This window comes from Bos taurus, chromosome 18, assembly GCF_002263795.3.
Source record: "Bos taurus isolate L1 Dominette 01449 registration number 42190680 breed Hereford chromosome 18, ARS-UCD2.0, whole genome shotgun sequence".
NCBI lineage: Eukaryota > Metazoa > Chordata > Mammalia > Artiodactyla > Bovidae > Bos > Bos taurus.
This window is the reverse complement of record NC_037345.1, coordinates 55,770,299-55,791,167: the sequence shown is the minus strand read 5'-3', so window position 1 is coordinate 55,791,167 and position 20,869 is coordinate 55,770,299. Positions and strand designations below refer to the sequence as shown.

At 40.2% G+C, this 20,869-nt stretch overlaps 1 protein-coding gene across 6 annotated transcripts in view; it reads left to right on the top strand.

The window, feature by feature from the left end:
* The window catches only part of SLC6A16 (solute carrier family 6 member 16), a 42,846-nt gene extending 22,026 nt beyond the window's left edge, over nucleotides 1-20,820 (top strand). For 4 of the 6 annotated variants that reach the window (XM_010815226.4, XM_010815224.4, XM_010815225.4 and 1 more), the window contains exons 9-13: nucleotides 16,850-17,036; nucleotides 17,377-17,578; nucleotides 17,720-17,879; nucleotides 19,816-19,978; nucleotides 20,189-20,820. In XM_010815226.4, the coding sequence (XP_010813528.2) occupies nucleotides 16,850-17,036; nucleotides 17,377-17,578; nucleotides 17,720-17,879; nucleotides 19,816-19,978; nucleotides 20,189-20,449 (973 nt within the window). In that variant the 3' untranslated portion in view covers nucleotides 20,450-20,820. The remainder of the gene's footprint in view (nucleotides 1-16,849; nucleotides 17,037-17,376; nucleotides 17,579-17,719; nucleotides 17,880-19,815; nucleotides 19,979-20,188) is intronic. The other 2 variants (XM_024979259.2, XM_059877598.1) reach the window with 2 other exon arrangements.
* Nucleotides 20,821-20,869: the final 49 nt, after the last annotated feature.

The following is a 20,869-nucleotide window of genomic DNA, read 5'->3' as shown; positions in this document are numbered from 1 at the left end:
GATGGCTCAGTGGTAAAGAATCTGCCTGCAGTGCAGGAGACACAGGAGTCGTGGGTTTGATCCCTGGGTCAGGAAGATCCTCTGGAGGAGGAAATAGCAACCGACTCCAGTGTTCTTGCCTGGGAAATCCCATGGACAGAGGAACCTGGTGGGCTATAGTCCATGGGGTAGCAAAGAGTAGGACACGACTGAGCGTGCATGCACACACACACTACACTGATCCTATGTTCCAGTGTTCACTGACAACTTGTCTTTATCCTGAACTTTATGGCCAGAATGCTGTGTTCAAAACTAACTTGGGCTAGTTCTTTCTCCTCAGTTCAGTGTAGTTACGTTATTCACTTGAAATACAGTTATGTTCATTTGTTTCTGTTTGTATGACATTTTAGGGCCCCTAATTTTATTTTATTAAACATTAATATGGATTCCAAAGACAAAATTATACAAGAAGATACAGAGAAATGTCACTGTCCCAGATAATCACGGTGGTGTGATCACTCACCTAGAGCCAGACATCCTGGAATGTGAAGTCAAGTGGGCCTTAGAAAGCATCACTACGAACAAAGCTAGTGGAGGTGATGGAATTCCAGTTGAGCTATTTCAAGTCCTGAAAGATGATGCTGTGAAAGTGCTGCACTCAATATGCCAGCAAATTTGGAAAACTCAGCAGTGGCCATAGGACTGGAAAACGTCAGTTTTCATTCCAATCCCAAAGAAAGGCAATGCCAAAGATGCTCAAACTATCACACAATTGCACTCATCTCACACGCTAGTAAAGTAATGCTCAAAATTCTCCAAGCCAGGCTTCAACACTTTGTGAATCTTGAACTTGCAGATGTTCAAGCTGGTTTTAGAAGAGGCAGAGGAACCAGAGATCAAATTGCCAACATCCACTGGCTCATGGAAAAAGCAAGAGGGTTCCAGAAAAACATCTGCTTTATTGACTATGCCAAAGCCTTTGACTGTGTGGATCACAATAAACTGTGTAAAATTCTGAAAGAGGTGGGAATACCAGACCACCTGACCTGCCTCTTGAGAAACCTGTATGCAGGTCAGGAAGCAACAGTTAGAACTGGACATGGAACAACAGACTGGTTCTAAATAGGAAAAGGAGTACGTCAAGGCTGTGTATTGTCACCCTGCTTATTTAACTTATATGCAGAGTACATCATGAGAAATGCTGGGCTGGAAGAAGCACAAGCTGGAATCAAGATTGCTGGGAGAAATATCAATAACCTCAGATATGCAGATGACACCACCCTTATGGCAGAAAATGAACCAAAGAGCCTCTGATGAAAGTGAAAGAGGAGAAAAAAAAAAAAAGTGAAAGAGGAGAGTGAAAAAATTGGTTTGAAGCTCAACATTCAGAAAACGAAGATCATGGCATCCTGTCCCATCACTTCACAGCAAATAGATGTGGAAACAGTGAGAGATTTTATTTTTGGGGGCTTCAAAATCACTGCAGATGGTGACTGCAGGCATGAAATTAAAAGACGCTTGCTCCTTGGAAGAAAAGCTATGACCAACCTAGATAGCATGTTCAAAAGCAGAGACATTACTTTGTCAACTAAGGTCCATCTAGTCAACCCTATGGTTTTTCCAGTAGTCATGTATGGATATGAGAGTTGGACTATAAAGAAAGCTGAGCACTGAAGAATTGATGCTTTTGAACTGTGGTGTTGGAGAAGACTCTTGAGAGCCCCTTGGACTGCAAGGAGATCCAACCAGTCCATCCTAAAGGAGATCAGTCCTACGTGTTCATTGGAGGGACTGATGTTGAAGCTGAAACTCCAGTACTTTGGCTACCTGATGCAAAGAGCTGACTCATTTGAAAAGACCCTGATGCTGGGAAAGATTGAGGGCAGGAGGAGAAGGGGATGACAGAGAATGAGATGGTTGGATGGCATCACCGACTTGATGGACATGGGTTTGGGTGGACTCTGGGAGTTGGTGATGGACAGGGAGGCCTGGCATGCTGCAATTCACGGGGTTGCAAAGAGTTGGACACAACTGAGTGACTGAACTGAACTGAACTGACCTTCACCCAATTCTCAACCAATTCTTCAACCCTATTCTCACCTGTCCTCTGAAGAAAACTCATTATTTTTTACTTTATCCTTCTTGTATTTGTAAAAATAAGTAGAAAAATGTGTATCTTCTTATTTACTTTCTTTCTTACACAGAAGATGGGATACTATATATACTCTTGTTTTCCAGTTTTAAAGAATTTAAAAAGATATCCTAGAAATCACTCTTTCACATTTGTTCCTTTCTTATTAATTTGCCTTAGGCCTAGTGGTATTGCCTGCCATTCTGTATATCTGCTATTTTTCTATACTTCATAGAGTTCTCATTGCTGCTAGTAGGAGAGCCCTTATTATGGTTAATAATTGGACACCATTGGGATTAAAATCATTTTCTCTTTGAAAGATTCCATTAAGATAATGAAAGTACATGTTACAAAATTGGAGGAATTTATATATTCTGTACACAGTTGATTTTTGCACAATGCAAGTTTGAATTGCACAGGCCCACTTATACGTGGAGTTTTTTCAATAGTACTACACTACTACATGATCTGCGATTGGCTGAATCCATGGATACAGAACTGGATACTGAGGAGCTGCAGATGTGGAGGTCTGACTATAAGTTAAAAGTGGACTTTCAACCGTGCAGAGGGATGGCTCTCCCAACATCCCATTTTTAAAAAATAGATAACTTTCAATGAGCTTTTTTGAAAAAAATTTATTTTATTTTTGGCTGTGATAGATCTTTCTCTAGTTGCGGCACAGGGGCTTAGATACCCTGCAGCGTGTGGAATCTTCCCAGATCAGAGATTGAACCTGTGTCCCCTACATTGGCAGATGGATTCTTAATCACTGGACCACCAGGGAGATCTCTAACCCCCATTTCGTTGAAGGATCAACTACATGTTATTTGGAATATGTAAAGAAATCTTTCAACTCAATGAGAAGGCAAACAACCCAATAAAAATGTGCACTTTTTACAGTCTAATTAGAATTAATATTTTAACACTTTAAGTGACATGTAAAACTGTATAATCATAATAAGACCCTTTGTCTTCCCCACTTTGTTTTATGGTTGTCATATGTACCACATACACTGAAAATTCTATCAAACAATGTTATACATTTTACCTTCAACTGACATACGTATTCTCCAACTTAAGAGGAGAAAAATACCCTGCTATATTTACCTGGATATCATTTTTGTTGCTCTTCCTTAGTTTCTGAAGTTTGAATTTTCCCTCCAGTATTATTTCCATTCCATCTGAAAAACTTTTAGCATTTCTTTAATATTAAAGATATGTTGGCAATGAATTTTTTGAGATTCTTTCATCTAATAATGCCTTTTCAGTTCAATTCAGTCGCTCAGTCGTGTCAGACTCTGCAACCTCATGAATCGCAGCACTCCAGGCCTCCCTGTCCATCACCAACTCCCAGAGTTCACTCAAACTCATGTCCATCGAGTCGGTGATGCCATCCAACCATCTCATCCTCTGTCGTCCCCTTCTCCTCCTGCCCCCAATCCCTCCCAGCATCAGAGTCTTTTCCAATGAGTTGACTCTTCACATGAGGTGGCCAAAGTATTGGAGTTTCAGCTTCAGCATCAGTCCTTGCAATGAACATCCAGGACTGATCTCCTTTAGAATGGACTGGTTGGATCTCCTTGCAGTCCAAGGGGCTCTCAAGAGTCTTCTCCAACACCACAGTTCAAAAGCATCAATTCTTCGGCACTCAGCTTTCTTCACAGTCCAACTCTCATATCCATACATGACCACTGGAAAAACCATAGCCTTGACTAGATGGACCTTTGTTGGCAAAGTAATGAAAGGTTGTTGTTGAATCACGCGAATACACCGGGATTCTTGGCCCCCGGAGGAGAAGAATTCAATCCGGGGCCAGAGACGAGGCTTGATCGCTCAGAGCTTTTGTGTAGTAAAGTTTTATTAAAGTATAAAGGAGATAGAGAAAGCTTCTGACATAGGCATCAGAAGGGGGCAGAAAGAGTACCCGCTTGCTAGTGTTAATAATGAGGTTATATAATCCAAAGAATGTACCCCTCTCTCTTTGGGGACCCCTAGACTCCCTATCAACCTGCCTAGGAAATGACTCTCTCAGTAATATCTCTGCTTTTCAATATACTATCTAGGTTGGTCATAACTTTCCTTCCAAGGAGTAAGCATCTTTTAATTTCATGGCTGCAATCACCATCTGCAGTGATTTTGGAGCCCCAAAAAATAAAGTCTGACACTGTTCCCACTGTTTCTCCATCTATTTCCCATGAAGTGATGGGACCAGATGCCATGATCTTGGTTTTCTGAATGTTGAGCTTTAAGCCAACTTTTTCACTCTTCTCTTTCACTTTCATCAAGAGGCTTTTCAGTTCCTCTTCACTTTCTGCCATAAGGGTGGTGTCATCTGCATATCTGAGGTTATTGATATTTCTCCCGGTAATCTTGATTCCAGCTTGTGCTTCTTCCAGCCCAGCGTTTCTCATGATGTACTCTGCATATAAGTTAAATAAGCAGGGTGACAATATACAGCCTTGACGTACTCCTTTTCCTATTTAGAACCAGTCTGTTGTTCCATGTCCAGTTCTAACTGTTGCTTCCTGACCTGCATACAGGTTTCTCAAGAGGCAGGTCAGGTGGTCTGGTATTCCCACCTCTTTCAGAATTTTACACAGTTTATTGTGATCCACACAGTCAAAGGCTTTGGCATAGTCAATAAAGCAGAAGTAGATGTTTTTCTGGAACCCTCTTGCTTTTTCCGTGAGCCAGTGGATGTTGGCAATTTGATCTCTGGTTCCTCTGCCTCTTCTAAAACCAGCTTGAACATCTGCAAGTTCAAGATTCACAAAGTGTTGAAGCCTGGCTTGGAGAATTTTGAGAATTACTTTATTAGCATGTGAGATGAGTGCAATTGTGTGGTAGTTTGAGCATCTTTGGCATTGCCTTTCTTTGGGATTGGAATGAAAACTGACATTTTCCAGTCCTGTGGCCACTGCTGAGTTTTCCAAATTTGCTGGCATATTGAGTGCAGCACTTTCACAGCATCATCTTTCAGGATTTGAAATAGCTCAACTGGAATTCCATCACCTCCACTAGCTTTATTCATAGTGATGCTTTCTAAGGCCCACTTGACTTCACATTCCAGGATGTCTGGCTCTAGGTGAGTGAGGATTTTACACTTGTTTCTTGGAGGAATTGTGTGTTGACAATCCTTCTCTTTCAGTACTTAAAAAATGTACTGTTTCTTTCTGGTCTCCATTTCTGATGAGAAACACAGTCACTCAAATTGTTGTTCCCCTGTATATAATGTGTTGTTTTTCTTTGGCAGCTTTCAGATTAAAAACAATTGTAAAAAACTGAAGTATAGTTGATATACAGTGTTGCTAGTTTCAGGTATACAGCAAACTGCATACACAAATCCATATATTCCAGATTTTTTCATGTTTAGTTTTCATTTGTTTGATTTTGATGTGTCTAGGCATAGGTTTTTCAGGTTTATCAACTCCTGTTTAAGTTTCATTGAGATTCTTGAATCTAAAGTTTTATGACTTTGACCAAATTCCAAAGTTTCAGGGAACTTTTTCAGCCAGGCCACTGACTATTTCTTCTGTCATCTTCATTCTGTTATTTAGCCAGTCAAGTGAATTTTCTGTTATTGTATTTTTCAGTTATAAAATTTTCCACTTAGTATTTTTCTTGTATCTTTTGTCTGCTGATAGTCTGTCTTTCTACTTGTTTCAAGAGTGTTCACTCTGACTTCTCAGAGTATGATTATAATAATTGCTTTAAAGTCTGATAGTAAAAACTTCTATGTCATTTTGGGGTTGTTATGTGTTGATTATGTTTTTCCTTGTGGCATATTGAGATTTTCCTGATTCTTTATACATCAAGTAATTTTGTGTTGTATATAGTTATTTTAAACATATATGAGACTGTATCCATTTTCTTTGGAGAATTTTTTTTTTTTTTACAGTTTTATGAGAGAACTGCCCTGGCTAGATTTATGTTGTAAGTTTCTTCCCATCTTCTGTGGGCTGTGGTTCCAATGTCAGTTCAGTTTTTAATTTCAGTGCTGTTTGGATCCATTTAGTTGTGTGCCACTAATAGTTTGGAAGCTGGGCAGTGATATACCTTATTTTCTAGTTGTCCCAGTCTTTGGAATGCTGTTCAGGGTCAGATATAACCCTGTGCTACCAAGAATTTCATATAACATTTTATGGGGTCGCCTTCTTCAGCTCCTTCTTATCTGAAGTCTCCCCAACACTTTCCAGTTCTTAAGAAGCCCTGCTACTTGGCTTTCTGCCTAGAAAACTAGAGCTTTAGTTTCCCTGCTCTGCTACTCATTTCATCAACTCCATCTGCCTCCAGGGCTACATATTGAGACAATAGAAAAAATATTTAAAGTAACATGGATTTTCCTCCCTTATGCGTGTACTTGGAACCACAGTTTATTTGGTCAGAGGAGGATTTCCATCTCAGATGTATAGGTGCTCGTCCAGCCACCTCTGTCGCTGCAGGATTGTCTGACATGTTTGATAAAACAGAAAAGAACAAGAAAAATTAGGGGATTTCTCTTGTTCTCTCTGAAATTTGAGGCCTCTATTCCTTGGGCCAGAAATATCAGACTTTTCTCTTGGAATTATGTCCATACTCGATAGATAGTTCTTGGTTTCAGGCTACTTTTGAGTCCAGGTCAGGAGATGTTATTGGGAAAAATCATTGTAAATTCACTGCTAATACAGTGGTACTTTGAATTTGGCTTTCCTTCTCTGAGCTGCCTGTCGCTACCACTTACTTTTCAGAGTCCTTTCGTGTACAGGACTTTCAGTTGCATCAGATAAAAGTAGGGTAGAATGTACATCTGAACTCTGTCATTTCTGATGAGAAGACATTCAAAAAATGTTCATCCTACTTGGAATTGGCTAAGCTTTGTAACTTTGTAAATGTGTATTTTTCACCAACTTTGAGAACTTAACCATCATTCTCTCTTTAAATATTTTTTCTGCCTCATTCTCTCCTCCTTTTTGAACTCTAAACTACGTGTATGTATGTTAAACTCTGTTACATCCTGTAAGCCCCTGAGGCTCTGTTCACTATGTTCTAAAATATGGTTTCCTGCTCCTCAGATTGTATAACACTATTGATCTATATTTAAGTTCACCAACTTACCTCCGATTCAGTCCATCCTAGTACTTACTTATCTTATAACTGGAAGTTTGTACCTTTTGACTGTCTTCATCCACTTCCTCCTGCCCCCTGCCCCGATGCATCTGGTAACCACACATCTCATCTCTTTTTCTATGAGTTTCTTTCTTTTTGATGTATAATTGACCTACAACACTGTGTTCATTCTTGGCACATAACACAGTAATTCACTATTTCTCTACATTTCAAAATGTAAGTCTAGATATCATCTGTCACCATACAAAGATATTACATAAATATTGGCAGTATTCTCCACATGGTACAGTTTATACCTATGACTCATTTATTTTGTAACTTAATCTCCCTCACCAATTTCTCTCCTGCCTTAACACCTCCCTTCTAGCAACCATCTGTTTGTTCTCTATAACTATGATTGTATCTATGACTCTGTTTCTGTTAGTTATGTGCAGTCATTTGTTTTTTAAATTCCGTGTATGAGTGATTTCATACAACATTTGTCTTTCTCTGTATGATTTATTTCACTTAGCATAATATCCTCTAGATCCATTTGTATTGTTGCAAATGGCAAGATTTCCTTATTTTTTGTGACTGAGTAAATATTTCATTTTACATATATATATATATATATAGTTGTTGTTCAGTCACTCAGTCGTGTCCAACTCTTTGCGACCCTGTGGACTATAGACCGCCAGGCTGTCCATGGAACTATCCCTGCTAGAATACTGGAGTAGGTTGCCATTTCCTTCTGCAGGGGATCTTCGAGACCCAGGGATTGAACCTGAGTCTCTTACATCTGCGTTGTCAGGCAGGTGTGTTTTTTGTTTTTTTTTTTTTTTTAACCACTAGCGCCCCCTGGCGGAGAAGGCAATGGCACCCCACTCCAGCACTCTTGCCTGGAAAATCCCATGGACGGAGGAGCCTGGTGGGCTGCAGTCCATGGGGTCGCGAAGAGTCGGACACGACTGAGCGACTTCCCTTTCACTTTTCACTTTCCTGCGTTGGAGAAGGAAATGGCAACCCACTCCAGTGTTCTTGCCTGGAGAATCCCGGGGACGGGGCAGCCTGGTGGGCTGCCGTCTATGGGGTCGCACAGAGTCGGACACGACTGAAGTGACTTAGCAGCAGCAGCAGCAGGGCCACCTGGGAAGCTTGGTTTGTGTATGTGTGTGTGTGTATGTATATATATATATATATATATATATATCTTCTTTATCCATTCATCAATTAAAAAATTTTTTTTATTTTATATTGGAGCATACTTGATTAACAATGTTGTGTTAGTTTCAAGTGTACAGCAAAGAGATTCAGTTTTACCTATTATCCATTCATCTATTAGGACATTTAGGTTGAGTTCATATCTTGGCTATTGTAAGTAATAATGAACATGGGGTGCATATATCTTTTCAAATTAGTGTTTTAATTTTCTTGGGTAAATACCCAGGAGTAGAATTGCTGGATCATATGGTAGTTCTATTTTAATTTATTGAGGAATTTCAATACTGTTTTCCAGAGTGGCTGTAGCAGTTTACATTGCACCAACAATGTATAAGGGTTCCCTTTTCTCCACTTCCTCAGCACACTTTTTATTGTTGTTTTTTGATAATAGCTGTTCTGACAGGTGTTGGGTGATATCTTGCTGTAGTCTTGATTTGCATTTCTTTAATAATTAGTGATCTTGAGCATCTTTTCATGAGCCTGTTGTCCATCTGTTTGTCTTCTCTGGAAAAATGTCTACTCAGTCCTCTGCCCATTTTCTAATTGGGTTGTTTTTACGTTGAGTTGTATGTGTTCTCTGTATATTTTGGATTTTAGCCCCCTGCTAGTATATCATTTGCAAATATCTTTTCCCATACAATAGGTGGCCTTTTTTGTTTTATTAATAGTTTCCTTCACTGTGCATAAGCTTTTAAGTTTAATTTGGTCCCATTTGTTTATTTTTGCTTTTGTTCTGTTGCCTGAGAAAATACATTCTTAAGACTGATGTCAAAAAGTATACTAAGTTTTCTTCTAGCTGTTTTCTGATTTCAGGTCTTTATGTTTAAGTCTTTAATCTATTTTTAGTTTATTTTTGTATGTGGTGTGAAAAAGTCATTCAGTTTGATTCTTTTGCTTGTAACTATCCAGTTCTCCCAACACCATTTATTGAAGAGGTGGTCTTTTCCCCATTGTGTACTCTTGCCTCTTTTGTCACTGGTTGTGGATTGTGGTGTCTTAATTTTCATTTATCTCCTGGTATTTTAAAATTTCCTCTTTGATTTCTTTCCGTGTTTAGTAGCATATTGTGTAGCCTTCGTGTGTTTGTGGGTTTTTTTTTTTTTTAATTTTTGCAGTTTTTTCCTTGTAGTTGATTTTTAGTTGCATAGTGTTTGGTCATAAAAGATTCCAGTATGTTGTCTGTCCTCTGGTGGGTGGGGTTGAATCCTGGGCCCTCTAGTGGTTCGGACTGGGTCTCCATCAAGCTACCTGGTTGGCCTGAGGCATCCCAGGACTGGTGCCAACTGACTGGTGGGTAGATCTGGGTCCTGGGACTAATAAGCTAGAGGTACATTTCCAAAATGGCACTTGCCAGCTCCACTGTCCTCGTGGTAGAATGAGTTCCCCAAAATGGCTACTACCAGTGTCTTTGTCCCCAGGATGAGTCCCATTTGTCTTCCTCCTCTCTGGGAGGCTCTCCAAGATCAGCAAGTGAGTCTGGTTGGGGCATTCAACCCATTTACGTTTAAGGTAATTACTGATAAGTATGATCCCGTTGCCATTTACTTTATTGTTTTGGGTTCAAACTTATACACTGTTTTTGTGTTTCCTGTCTAGAGAATATCCTTTAGTATTTGTTGGAGAGCTGGGTTGGTGGTGCAGAATTCTCTCAGCTTTTGCTTGTCTGAAAAGCTTTTGATTTCTCCTTCATACTTGAATGAAATCCTTGCTGGGTACAATAATCTGGGCTGTAGGTTATTTTCTTTCATCATTTTAAGTATGTCTTGCCATTCCCTCCTGGCTTGAAGAGTTTCTATTGAAAGATCAGCTGTTATCCTTTTGGGAATTTCCTTGTGTGTTATTTGTTTTTCACTTGCTGCTTTTAATATTTGTTCTTTGTGTTTGATCTTTGTTAATTTGATTAATATGTGTCTTGAGGTGTTTCGCCTTGGGTTTATCCTGTTTGGGACTCTCTGGGTTTCTTGCACTTGGGTGATTATTTCCTTCCCCATTTTAGGGAAGTTTTCAACTATTATATCCTCAAGTATTTTCTCATGGTCTTTCTTTTTGTCTTCTTCTTCTGGAACCCCTATGATTCAAATGTTGTAGCATTTAATATTGTCCTGGAGGTCTCTGAGATTGTCCTCATTTCTTTTAATTCGTTTTTCTTTTATCCTCTCTGATTCATTTATTTCTACCATTCTATCTTCTAATTCACTAATCCTATCTTCTGCCTCTGTTATTCTACTATTTGTTGCCTCCAGAGTGTTTTTAATTTCATTTATTGCATTATTCATTATATATTGACTCTTTTTTATTTCTTCTAGGTCCTTGTTAAACCTTTCTTGCATCTTCTCAATCCTTGTCTCCAGGCTATTTATCTGTGATTCCATTTTAATTTCAAGATTTTGGATCAATTTCACTATCATTATTCGGAATTCTTTATCAGGTAGATTCCCTATCTCTTCCTCTTTTGTTTGGTTTGGTGGGCATTTATCCTGTTCCTTTATCTGCTGGGTATTCCTCTGTCTCTTCATCTTGTTTAAATTGCTGATTTTGGGGTGTCCTTTCTGTATTCTGGCAGTTTGTGGAGTTCTCTTTATTGTGGCTTTTCCTCGCTGTGTGTGGGTTTGTACAGGTGGCTTGTCAAGGTTTCCTGGTTAGGGAAGCTTGTGTCGGTGTTCTTGTGGGTGGAACTGTATTTCTTCTCTCTGGAGTGCAATGAAATGTCCAGTAATGAGTTATGAGATGTCTATGGTTTTGGGGTGACTTTGGGCAGCTTGTATCTTGAAGCTCAGGGCTGTGCTCCTTTGTTGCTGGAGAATTTGCTTGGTATGTCTTGCCCTGGAACTCATTGGCCCTTGTGTGGTGCTTGGTTTCAGTGTCGGTATGGAGGCATTTGATGAGGTCCTCCTTTCGAAGAGTTGGGTTGCTTTTCTGGGTGCCTGATGTCCTCTGTTGGCATTCAGAAGTTGTTTTGTGGAATTTACTCGATGTTTAAATGCTCTTTTGATGAATTTGTGGGGGAGAAAGTGTTCTCCCCGTCCTACTCCTCCGCCATCTTGGTTCCTCCCTCAGCAAGTGAGTCTGACTCAAGCTTTTTTCAAATTACTGCTTCTGCCCTGAGTCCTGGAGTGTATGAGATTTTGTGTGCACCGTTTAACAGTAGAATCTCTATTTCCCATAGCCCTGACTCTCCTGAAATAAGCCCCACTGACCTTCAAAGCCAAAGATTCTGGGGTCTCATCTTCCCAGTACAGAACCTAGGGGATGGAGAGCCCCATGAGAGGCTTGTACCCCTTGCTCCCTGGGGAGAACCTCTACAATTGTAATTATCCTCACACTTGTGAGTCACCTGCCCTGGGGTCTTGCTTGTACCTTGTCTCCACTCCTCCTACCCATCTTATTGTATTTCCTTCTTTATATCTTTAGTTGTAGAAGATTTTTTTCTACTAATCTTCTTGTTGTTCATATCAATAATTGCCTTGTAAATAATTTTAGTTTTGGTGTGCCTGTGGGAGGAGGTGAGCTCAGGGTCTTTGTACTCCACCCTCTTGGCCACGTCCCCCATGTAAGTTTTAGAAATAGGTTGTCAATTTTTTTTTTTTTTTTTACAAAAAGAGTTATGCTGTGCTGTTGAGATTGCGTTGAATCTATGGATCATTTTGGGAAGAACGAATAATTAACAAAATTTTGTCTTCTTGTTTAAGAACATGGTATATACCTATATGTTCTTTAATTTCTTTCAGTAGTATTCTGTAAATTTCAATATATGGCATGTCTTATAATATTTTGTAAAGTTTTTCTATAATGATTTTGTGTTTTATGTTCTATTGTAAATAATATTCTGAAATTTTAATCATTTAATTGTTCACTCTTAGTATATTGGAATATAACTAATTTATGGGTATTGGCCTTGATAAATTCACTTATTTTTGTAGCTTTAGGTTTTTATATATACACAATCACATATCTGCATATGAAGACTTTTACTTGTTCCTTTCTAACCTCTAACAAAATTATTTTACTTGCTTTATTTCACTGACTAGAATCTCCAGTAGAGGATAGAAAGAGTGAGAATGGACATTCACGCATTTTGCCATTTTCAGGGGAAAGCAGTGAATCACTAGTATGTACCATATTATTTGCAGGATTTCCTCCCCAGATGTCTTTAATTAGGTTAAGCAAGTTCCCTTATATTCCTTGTTTTGTGCAATTTTTTACATAAATGAATGCTGGAATTTTGTTATACAGTTACTCTACAACTACTGAGTTGATTGTTTATTTCTTCTGTATTTTTAGTGTGATCCATGATATTGGTTGATTTTTGAATGTTTAAACATTCTTGCATTCCTGAAATAAACTCCACTTGATCATGGTGTATTATATTTTTATCTATAGCTGGATTAAGTCTGTTGACTTTTGTTAAGGATGTTGAATCTAGGTTGATGTGCGATATTCTTCTAGTGTCCTTGCATGGTTTTACTATCAAGGTAATACTGGCTTCATAAAACAACCTGGGAAATAGCTCCTCCTTTTCTGGTTTCCAAAAGAATCTCTGTAATATTATTATTTCTGATTCAAATTATTTGACAGAATATGCCAGTGAGCCATTTGGGCCTAGAATTTTCTTTGTGGGAAGATTCTTAATTATACTTCAATTTATCTAGTATATTGTGGGGCTCTTTTTGTTTCATCAAGTGTTATTTTTTAAAAACTAATTTGAAGCATTTATTTATTTTTATTTTTGGCTCTGATAGGTCTTTGTTGCTGAATGGGCTTTTCTCTAGTTGTGGCATGTGGGGGCTGCTCTCTATCTGTGGTGTGTGGGCTTCTCATTTTGGTGGCTTCTCTTGTTGTGGAGCACAGGCTGTAGAGCACAAGCTCAGTGGTGGCGGCACACGGGCTTAGTTGTTCTATGGCATGTGGGATCGTCCCGGATCAGAGCTTGAAACTGTGTCCCCGGCATTGGCAGGTGGATTCTTATACTCTGTACCACCAGGGAAGTCTCCCCTGGTTCTTTTTTCTGTCTTCCATTTCTCTACTTGTTAGGTTCATATTTTTAAAAAATACTTTAACATTGTTTTTTTTTTTAAATAGATATTTTAATATCCCTGACTGTTAAGTCCTTCATCTGTCATTTATTGCTCTATTTTGTGACTGTTTTATTTACTGGTTTTTATACTGATCAAGGTCACATTTTTCTCTTTCTTCATTTGTTTACTAATTTTTGACTGGAGATTGGACTTTGTGAATTCTGTATTTTTGAGTGTCTGACTTTTTGTTGCCTTCCTTGAATGAGTATTGATTGAGCTTTGTTCTAGCAAGTAATTACAGTTTGATACTTTTGAGTTTTGATTTTAAGCTTCAGTAGGGTGCGTCTAGAGCCCTCTTTCCTCCAGGAGTCCCTCAGTCCCATTTGGAAGGCATGGCCCTCCTGGACTGTCTGCCAAATACCCCATTCAGATTGGATGTTTTCCAGTTATTGTTTCTACAGGAGATCAGCCCTGGGTGTTCTTTGGAAGGAATGATGCTAAAGCTGAAACTCCAGTACTTTGGCCACCTCATGCGAAGAGTTGACTCATTGGAAAATACTCTGATGCTGGGAGGGGTTGGGGGCAGGAGGAAAAGGGGACGACAGAGGATGAGATGGCTGGATGGCATCATCGACTCGATGCACGTGAGTTTGAGTGAACTCTGGGAGTTGGTGATGGACAGGGAGGCCTGGCGTGCTGCAATTCATGGGGTCGCAAAGAGTCAGAGCGACTGAACTGAACTGAGTTATTCTTTATATATAGCCTTGCAGATTTTCATCCTGTATGTGTGAATCTTAAAATTCAGCACACACTCAACAGACTGGATGCAAATTTCTAGAACTCTTTTTCTTCATAACTACATTTCCTCCAGAATTCTTCCCTGGAACTTCAACTTCTTTGGCCTCCCTGAACTCCTTCTTTGTCTCCCCAACTCAGTGAGACTGCCATGGTTTACTTGTGATCTTTTCTGCTCTGCAGATTAGAATGTGCTTTCAGGCAGAAAACCAGGATAATTACATGGTGCACCTCATTTGTTTTCCTTTTCTCAGGAATCACGGAGAAGGCAATGGCACCTCACTCCAGTACTCTTGCCTGGCAAACCCCATGGGTGGCAGAGCCTGGTAGGCTGCAGTCCATGGCGTCGCTAAGAGTCTGACACGACTGAGCAACTTCACTTTCGTTTTTCACTTTCATGCACTGGAGAAGGAAATGGCAACCCACTCCAATGTTATTGCCTGGAGAATCCCAGGGACGGGGGAGCCTGGTGGGCTGCTGTCTCTGGGGTCGCACAGAGTTGGACATGACTGAAGTGACTTAGCAGCAGCAGCAGCAGCAGCAGCAGCAGCAGGGATCACAGTTCTGTATTGCCTGTTATCTAATGTCTAAAAACAGTTGTTTTATACATTTTGTCCAGCTGTATAGTTGTTTAAAGTGGGAGGATAAGTTGTGCCCCTGTGCCTAATTGTGAAATTAGAATTATCCATACTGACTTTTAAATCTCAGTTACTTTTTATTTCAAGAGGTTCTGTTTCATTTTTAAAAATCGTTATGGTTGACTTATAGTTTCTTGTCTCCTGCAAATATCTCCAAGCTTGTCTTTTATTATTTAAGCATAGTAAACTTAGTTGTATTATATTTTTTTGTAATTCTAATATTTGTAGTAACTTTAGGGATATTTTTATTGTGTTATTTCTCATGATGTCTTGTTTTTATGTGTGTGGTTCTCTCCATGTCCTATTTATTTGACTATTATTTGTAAGAATTCTTTAAGGCCTAAGAAGAGGGTATATTCATCCAGATAGGACTTTTGCTTTTACTTGATACATAGGGACATTAGAAAGACTCCAACTTGAGTTTTTGTGACAACCGGGCTCAAATATTTGGGCTCCAAGTTTAAACTAGGGCTGGCTGTGGTTATGACATTCAGGATCCTTAAAAATTTGCCCTTGTTTTGCCCTTTTCTGAAGCAGCCCTCCTTGTGTTCCCCGTGGTGTGGAACAATTGGGTGCAAGCTTCTGGTTCATTTTTTATTATTGAAGGTGCAACCCTTTGAAATGCCAGATTTAGGGGAAGACCTTCTGTTCTGATCCTTACTTTGGGCATGCTCTGGTGCTTTTACATCAAACTATGCCTGGACACTTCAGGTATAGTTTGATGTATTTGACATACCCTTCAAGGCAAAATTGCTTTGCAAGTCTTCTTTCCCCACTGCTTTTGTTTGTACTCTGATTTTTGTCCAATACTGTAATTCCTTATTATCTTGTCAGTATTTTTATTTTTCAAGATTTAAAAATATCTTTGAGTCTTTTAAATTATTTCCAGTGAGAAGTTTGGTTCAAATATTTAACTTGCCTATTACCAGAAGAGCACATAGTATTTTATTTTCTAAAACGTGATTAGAAATGCCGCTTTATTGTTGCTGTTCAGTCTCTAAGTCATGTCTGACTCTTTGCAACTCCATGGACTACAGCATGCCAGGCTTCCCTATCCAGCACCATCTTTCGGAGTTTGCTCAAACTCATGTCTACTGAGTCGGTGATGCCATCCAACCATCTCATCCTCTGTCCTACCCTTCTCCTCTTGCCTTCAATCTTTCCCAGTATCAGGGTCTTTTCCAGTGAGTCAGCTCTTCATATCAGGTGGCCCAAGTATTGAAGCTTCAGCTTCAGCATCAGTCCTTCCAGTGAATATTCAGGGTTGATTTCCTTGAGGATTGACTGGTTTGATCTCTGCCACTTGCATTTTGCTATTATCAGCAAACCTTCCATTGAAGTTATTATAGAGCAATGAGCTGAAGTTTTAAGGATTTATAGGAATTAGCCCAAGTGAAGAATGATGGTGGGAGTTGGGTTGGTCTTGAGCATGAGAGAGCATCGCATGCCCTGAAACTGTAAGAAGTTAAGTGTGAGCTGAGTAGATCTGCAGAAGGTCATGGGATAAAATAAAGAGCAGGACCCAGATCAAAAAGTGCAAGAAGTTTCTCACAGCATAGTACAACTTCATGGGACTGTTATGCATATGGTACACTTAAGTAAATGCTCCCTGATATTCAGTTATACAAAGCTTAGAAGGTTGACTTCCACCTGTTAGTCTAAGAAAGAGGTAGGGCGTGAATAAGAGGTAGGGAGTGAATAAGAGACCCCATCATTAGAGCAGAGACTCAGAGTTTCCAAGAACTCTATAAGACTCAAGAAGACTATAGGAAAGGCTTCTCCTGCCCCATCCCCTTAGGGTCATAAATTATCCAGGCTCATAACAATTCATGACTTTGAAGGTGGATGGCTTCTAGATTTAATCTTATGCTCTACCTTACCCAGATCAGTAACATGATGTCCTTTCTTATCTGGAAGATAAGGGAAAAGCAGATCATTTTCTAAGAAGCAAAATGATTCTATGTGATTCAACTCCTTATCCTCAGGAATACTGAAACACTTTTGAATCTGGTAAACATGGGGATACTGCCTCCTGAGGCCCAGCCACCTCAAAATCTGATTGGCAACCCAACCTCCATCTTCACATCCTGGTTCAACAGCCTCTCCAACCCCATCAAGAAGGAGGTCCTCAGCCATGTGCCTGAGTGCAACTTAGAGGAGCAGTTTTTGAAGGTCAGTAAAAATAGGTGAATGAGTCCTAGAGTTCCTTCAAAACCTTTTGTAAAACAGAAATTTCAGCTTTTGTTGGCACCAGAAAAAAAATCCCAGAAGCACCAGGATAAGCTGCAACCTTGGTAATGCAAAGAACTATAGTTTGCAGAATGCCCTTCTATGAGTAATACTAGGTGGGATTGGTTTTCCATGTCAGAGGGTCAGCTTGGAAATCTGGTTTTCTCAGTGACACAGGGGTTTTAAGAACATTTTCAGGAAAGATAGGATATATCTCTGTACTTTTTGTTGTTTTTGTTAAATTCAAGGACACTTTAACTCCTGCCCTTTCTCCCCTTCACAGATTAAGGAGAGCACAAACTTTGCTTTCCTGGCCTTCGTTGAAGCCATGTCTTTCATTCCTGGGTCTGTCTTCTGGTCCTTCCTGTTCTTCCTAATGTTGCTGAATCTGGAGATGTCCACCATGATAGGGATCATGGACAGCATCATTACCTCTCTCCAAGACATCTTTATTTCTGTCCAGAAATATACAAAGCTGTTTACAGGTACTCTGACCTACATGTGTATACCCATCAATGACCCTGACTTCATTCAGATTCTTATCCAGCCCTAGTCTATCACCTCTGCCTAGCCCTTGTTACCCAGCCAGACCTCTGACCTTGATCTAAATCCAATGTTCCCTCCAGTGGTTGTCTTAATGATCATGTTCCTGTGTGGCCTCTTCTTCACTCGACCTTCAGGCAGCTACTACATCAGACTGCTGACTGACTACTGGACAATCCTCCCTATAATCATCGTCATCATATTTGAAAACTTGGCTGTGAAATGGGCCAGAGAGGCTAGCAGGTGATAGCTTGGGTCTATAGGGAAGGTTGACCCCTTTCTTATTGCCTGCCTCTATTTTCACTTGACAACAGTGACATAGGGACCCTTAACTTCAGGCAACTCCAGGGCCTTCTGAGAAACCTTTTATTCATTCATTCATTTAACATATTTCTGGGGTGCTTAATATGTGCTGGGAACTGTTTCAGTAATCAAGGACAGAGCATTGAGTAAAACAAGCATTGAGTAAAACTCCCTGTCCCCAGGGAGTTTACATTCTAGTGGTAGAGATTCATAATAATAACCAAATGAACAAATACAAATGTCAAGAGGTGATAACTGACAGGAGAAAAATAAAAAAGTGAGATAAGATGATCAAGAGTGGGAGTATGTGCTATTAATAACTTTGATAGGATCACAGGGAAGGCCTCTCTGGTAAGGTGACATTTGAGCAGACTCCTGAATGAAATGAGAGGAGGAACCATGAAAAAATTTTGAGAGAGCATTCCAAGTAGAGAAAACAGTAAGTACCAAAGCAAGAGGAAGCATCATTCCTGAAGTTTTTGAGCAATGAGGAAATCAGAGATTAGAATAGAATGTTACGAGCTGACACCAGAGAGGTAATGGGAGATGATGTAGGACTTTTTAGCTATGGCAGGACTTAGTTTTTTATGTAGAATGAGAGAGGAGGTATGGAAGGGTTTTGAGAAGGGGATTGACATTATCAGGTTTGTTTTTTCAAAAAGATACCTATGATTGATTGTTGTATGGTGAATAGACTATGAGGAATCAAGAGTGAAGCAAAGAGAGCAGTTAGGAGCTATTGTAATATTCCAAATGGGAGCTATTGAATGGCTCGGGCTAAGGTGGGAGAGGTGTAGATTGAGAGATGTGGTCTAATTCTGCAAGGAAAAGCTACTAAGGAAGAGGGAACAGGATAATCAGGAACATCAAGCATAACTGTGGAAGGAAGAGTGGGAAAATCCAAATAAAATACAAGGAATACAAACAACTCCCAGGCCCAATTTTTAAACAGGCAGATGTGTAGTCATCTAAGTGGTATAATTTAAGGGTAGAAGTTTCAGGTGGCAGGGTTTTCAGCTAACAGTGGTTCTTGGAGTCAGTTTACTCATTCATTAACTCACTCACATGTATCTTGAGTCTTTCTTTGTGTCAAGAAAGTCTTGTGGTACTGGGGTACAAATGAATGGAATAAGCTCCTCCTCTCAAAGAGGGCAGAGTCCAAGGAGGAAGACATGTATGAGCAGACAATCCCAGTACAAGAAGGAAAGCCTATAGTAGAGGTAGCCTGGGACATTTAGAGGCATCTGGAGAGTCGGGGAAAGCATCCTAGGCGAGAGGATGGTTGAGCTTAGTCTGGACAGATGAATATGCAGACAAAGAGGGAGAGAGAAGGGCACTCTAGACCAAAGGACCCCATTTGTGTATTCATTGAGATTGAGAACATGCAGTAAAGGAGGCTGAATATATTGGCTGGAAGAAGCTAAGAAAAGCTTGCGACCCCATAGACTGCAGCCTACCAGGCTCCTTTGTCCATGGGATTTTCCAGGCAATAGTACTGGAGTGGATTGCCATTTCCTTCTCCAGGGAAGAAAAGCTGAAGGAGGGCCAAATGTTACTCTTTTAGAGTCTGTGTTGTTCACTATGGATACCCAGCAACTAGAAGAATCCCTGGTATGTCATAGACACTCTCATATTCACAGTGAATGAAAGGGACTTGGCCTTTATCCTGAGGGCACTGATATCCATGAAATGTTTTGGAGCAGTAGAGGAATGTTTGGAATTTTTTCTTGAGTAGGGATAGAAGACTGACTGAGAAGAAGATAGAGGATGAGGCTTGAGCTGAAGTGGGGGCTAAGGTCTGGCTGATCTTGTCCTCCAAGACTGGGTAAGGCCCAACTGTAAGGCCCTTCTACAGTCCTGTGGCCCTTCCTCTCAGTTTCTTTGCAGACATGGCTAACCTGTGGGGCCATCCAATGTACTCCATCATTCGTTGGCTGTGGTCCTATCTAATTCCAGTTGTACTGCTAGCCCTGTCTGTGACCACTGTATTTCAACTATCTCTGAAGAATATCACCTATTTGGCCTGGGACTCAAGCACTGTAAGTCACCCTCCTCAGACCCCCGACCTTCATAGGGAGTGGGGGGCTAGATTTTTCAATCCACTCTTGGTCTAAAGACTATCATCTCATTCTCCGACTCCCTGAAAACCCTTAGTCCTCTGTCCTGGTTCTCCTCTGACCTTCCCCTTCCCCAGTCTTTCCTGTTCTGGGAACTTCTACATTCTGAACCCCTTTCCCATCTCTCCACAGTCAAAAGAAATTGTTCGACAATACCCATCCTGGGGGCTGTTCACATTGTTCGCCCTTTTACTCATTGTCATCCTTCCCATCCCTATATACTTTGTATATTGCTTCACTCATGGGATTCCCTTCAACTCCACCAGCTGGGACAAGCCTGTGATATCCTCCAAGTCCTTACCCCTAAGTTTCCAACTGACACCCATTAAAGAGGTCGAAAACGAAGAAATCCTCCAAGGTGATATTGAAATTGCTGATCAACCTGTAGTGTGACTTCCTAACTATTTATTTGGCCTGACATCATATATCCCTCAAAGCAGCTCTTAATAGGCAAGTCAATATCAAATTGCAACTGTCTTTGTCTCTAGACCCAGAGCTGCTTTTATTCCCAAGGATAGGGACATTTTTGGGCGGGGTGGGGGAGCTCATGGAGCCTGGCTTTGCAGTTCGTCTCCTAGACCACATCCTCCCTGGTCACTACTTTCATTGTGTTTTCCCCATCCCTGCCTGAGTATATACACTTACCATTTTATATGCCATTGGTGATGCCTACAGAACCTGCTTCTCAACTGGTTTACCCAGTTTCTGGAATGAATCTGGAGGAATAATGCTGTTGGTCAATAAATTAGTCCACTGGGTTCTAAGCACTGGGTGTGAGAAGATTTTTTTTTTTCTTCTTCTATAAATATCTCA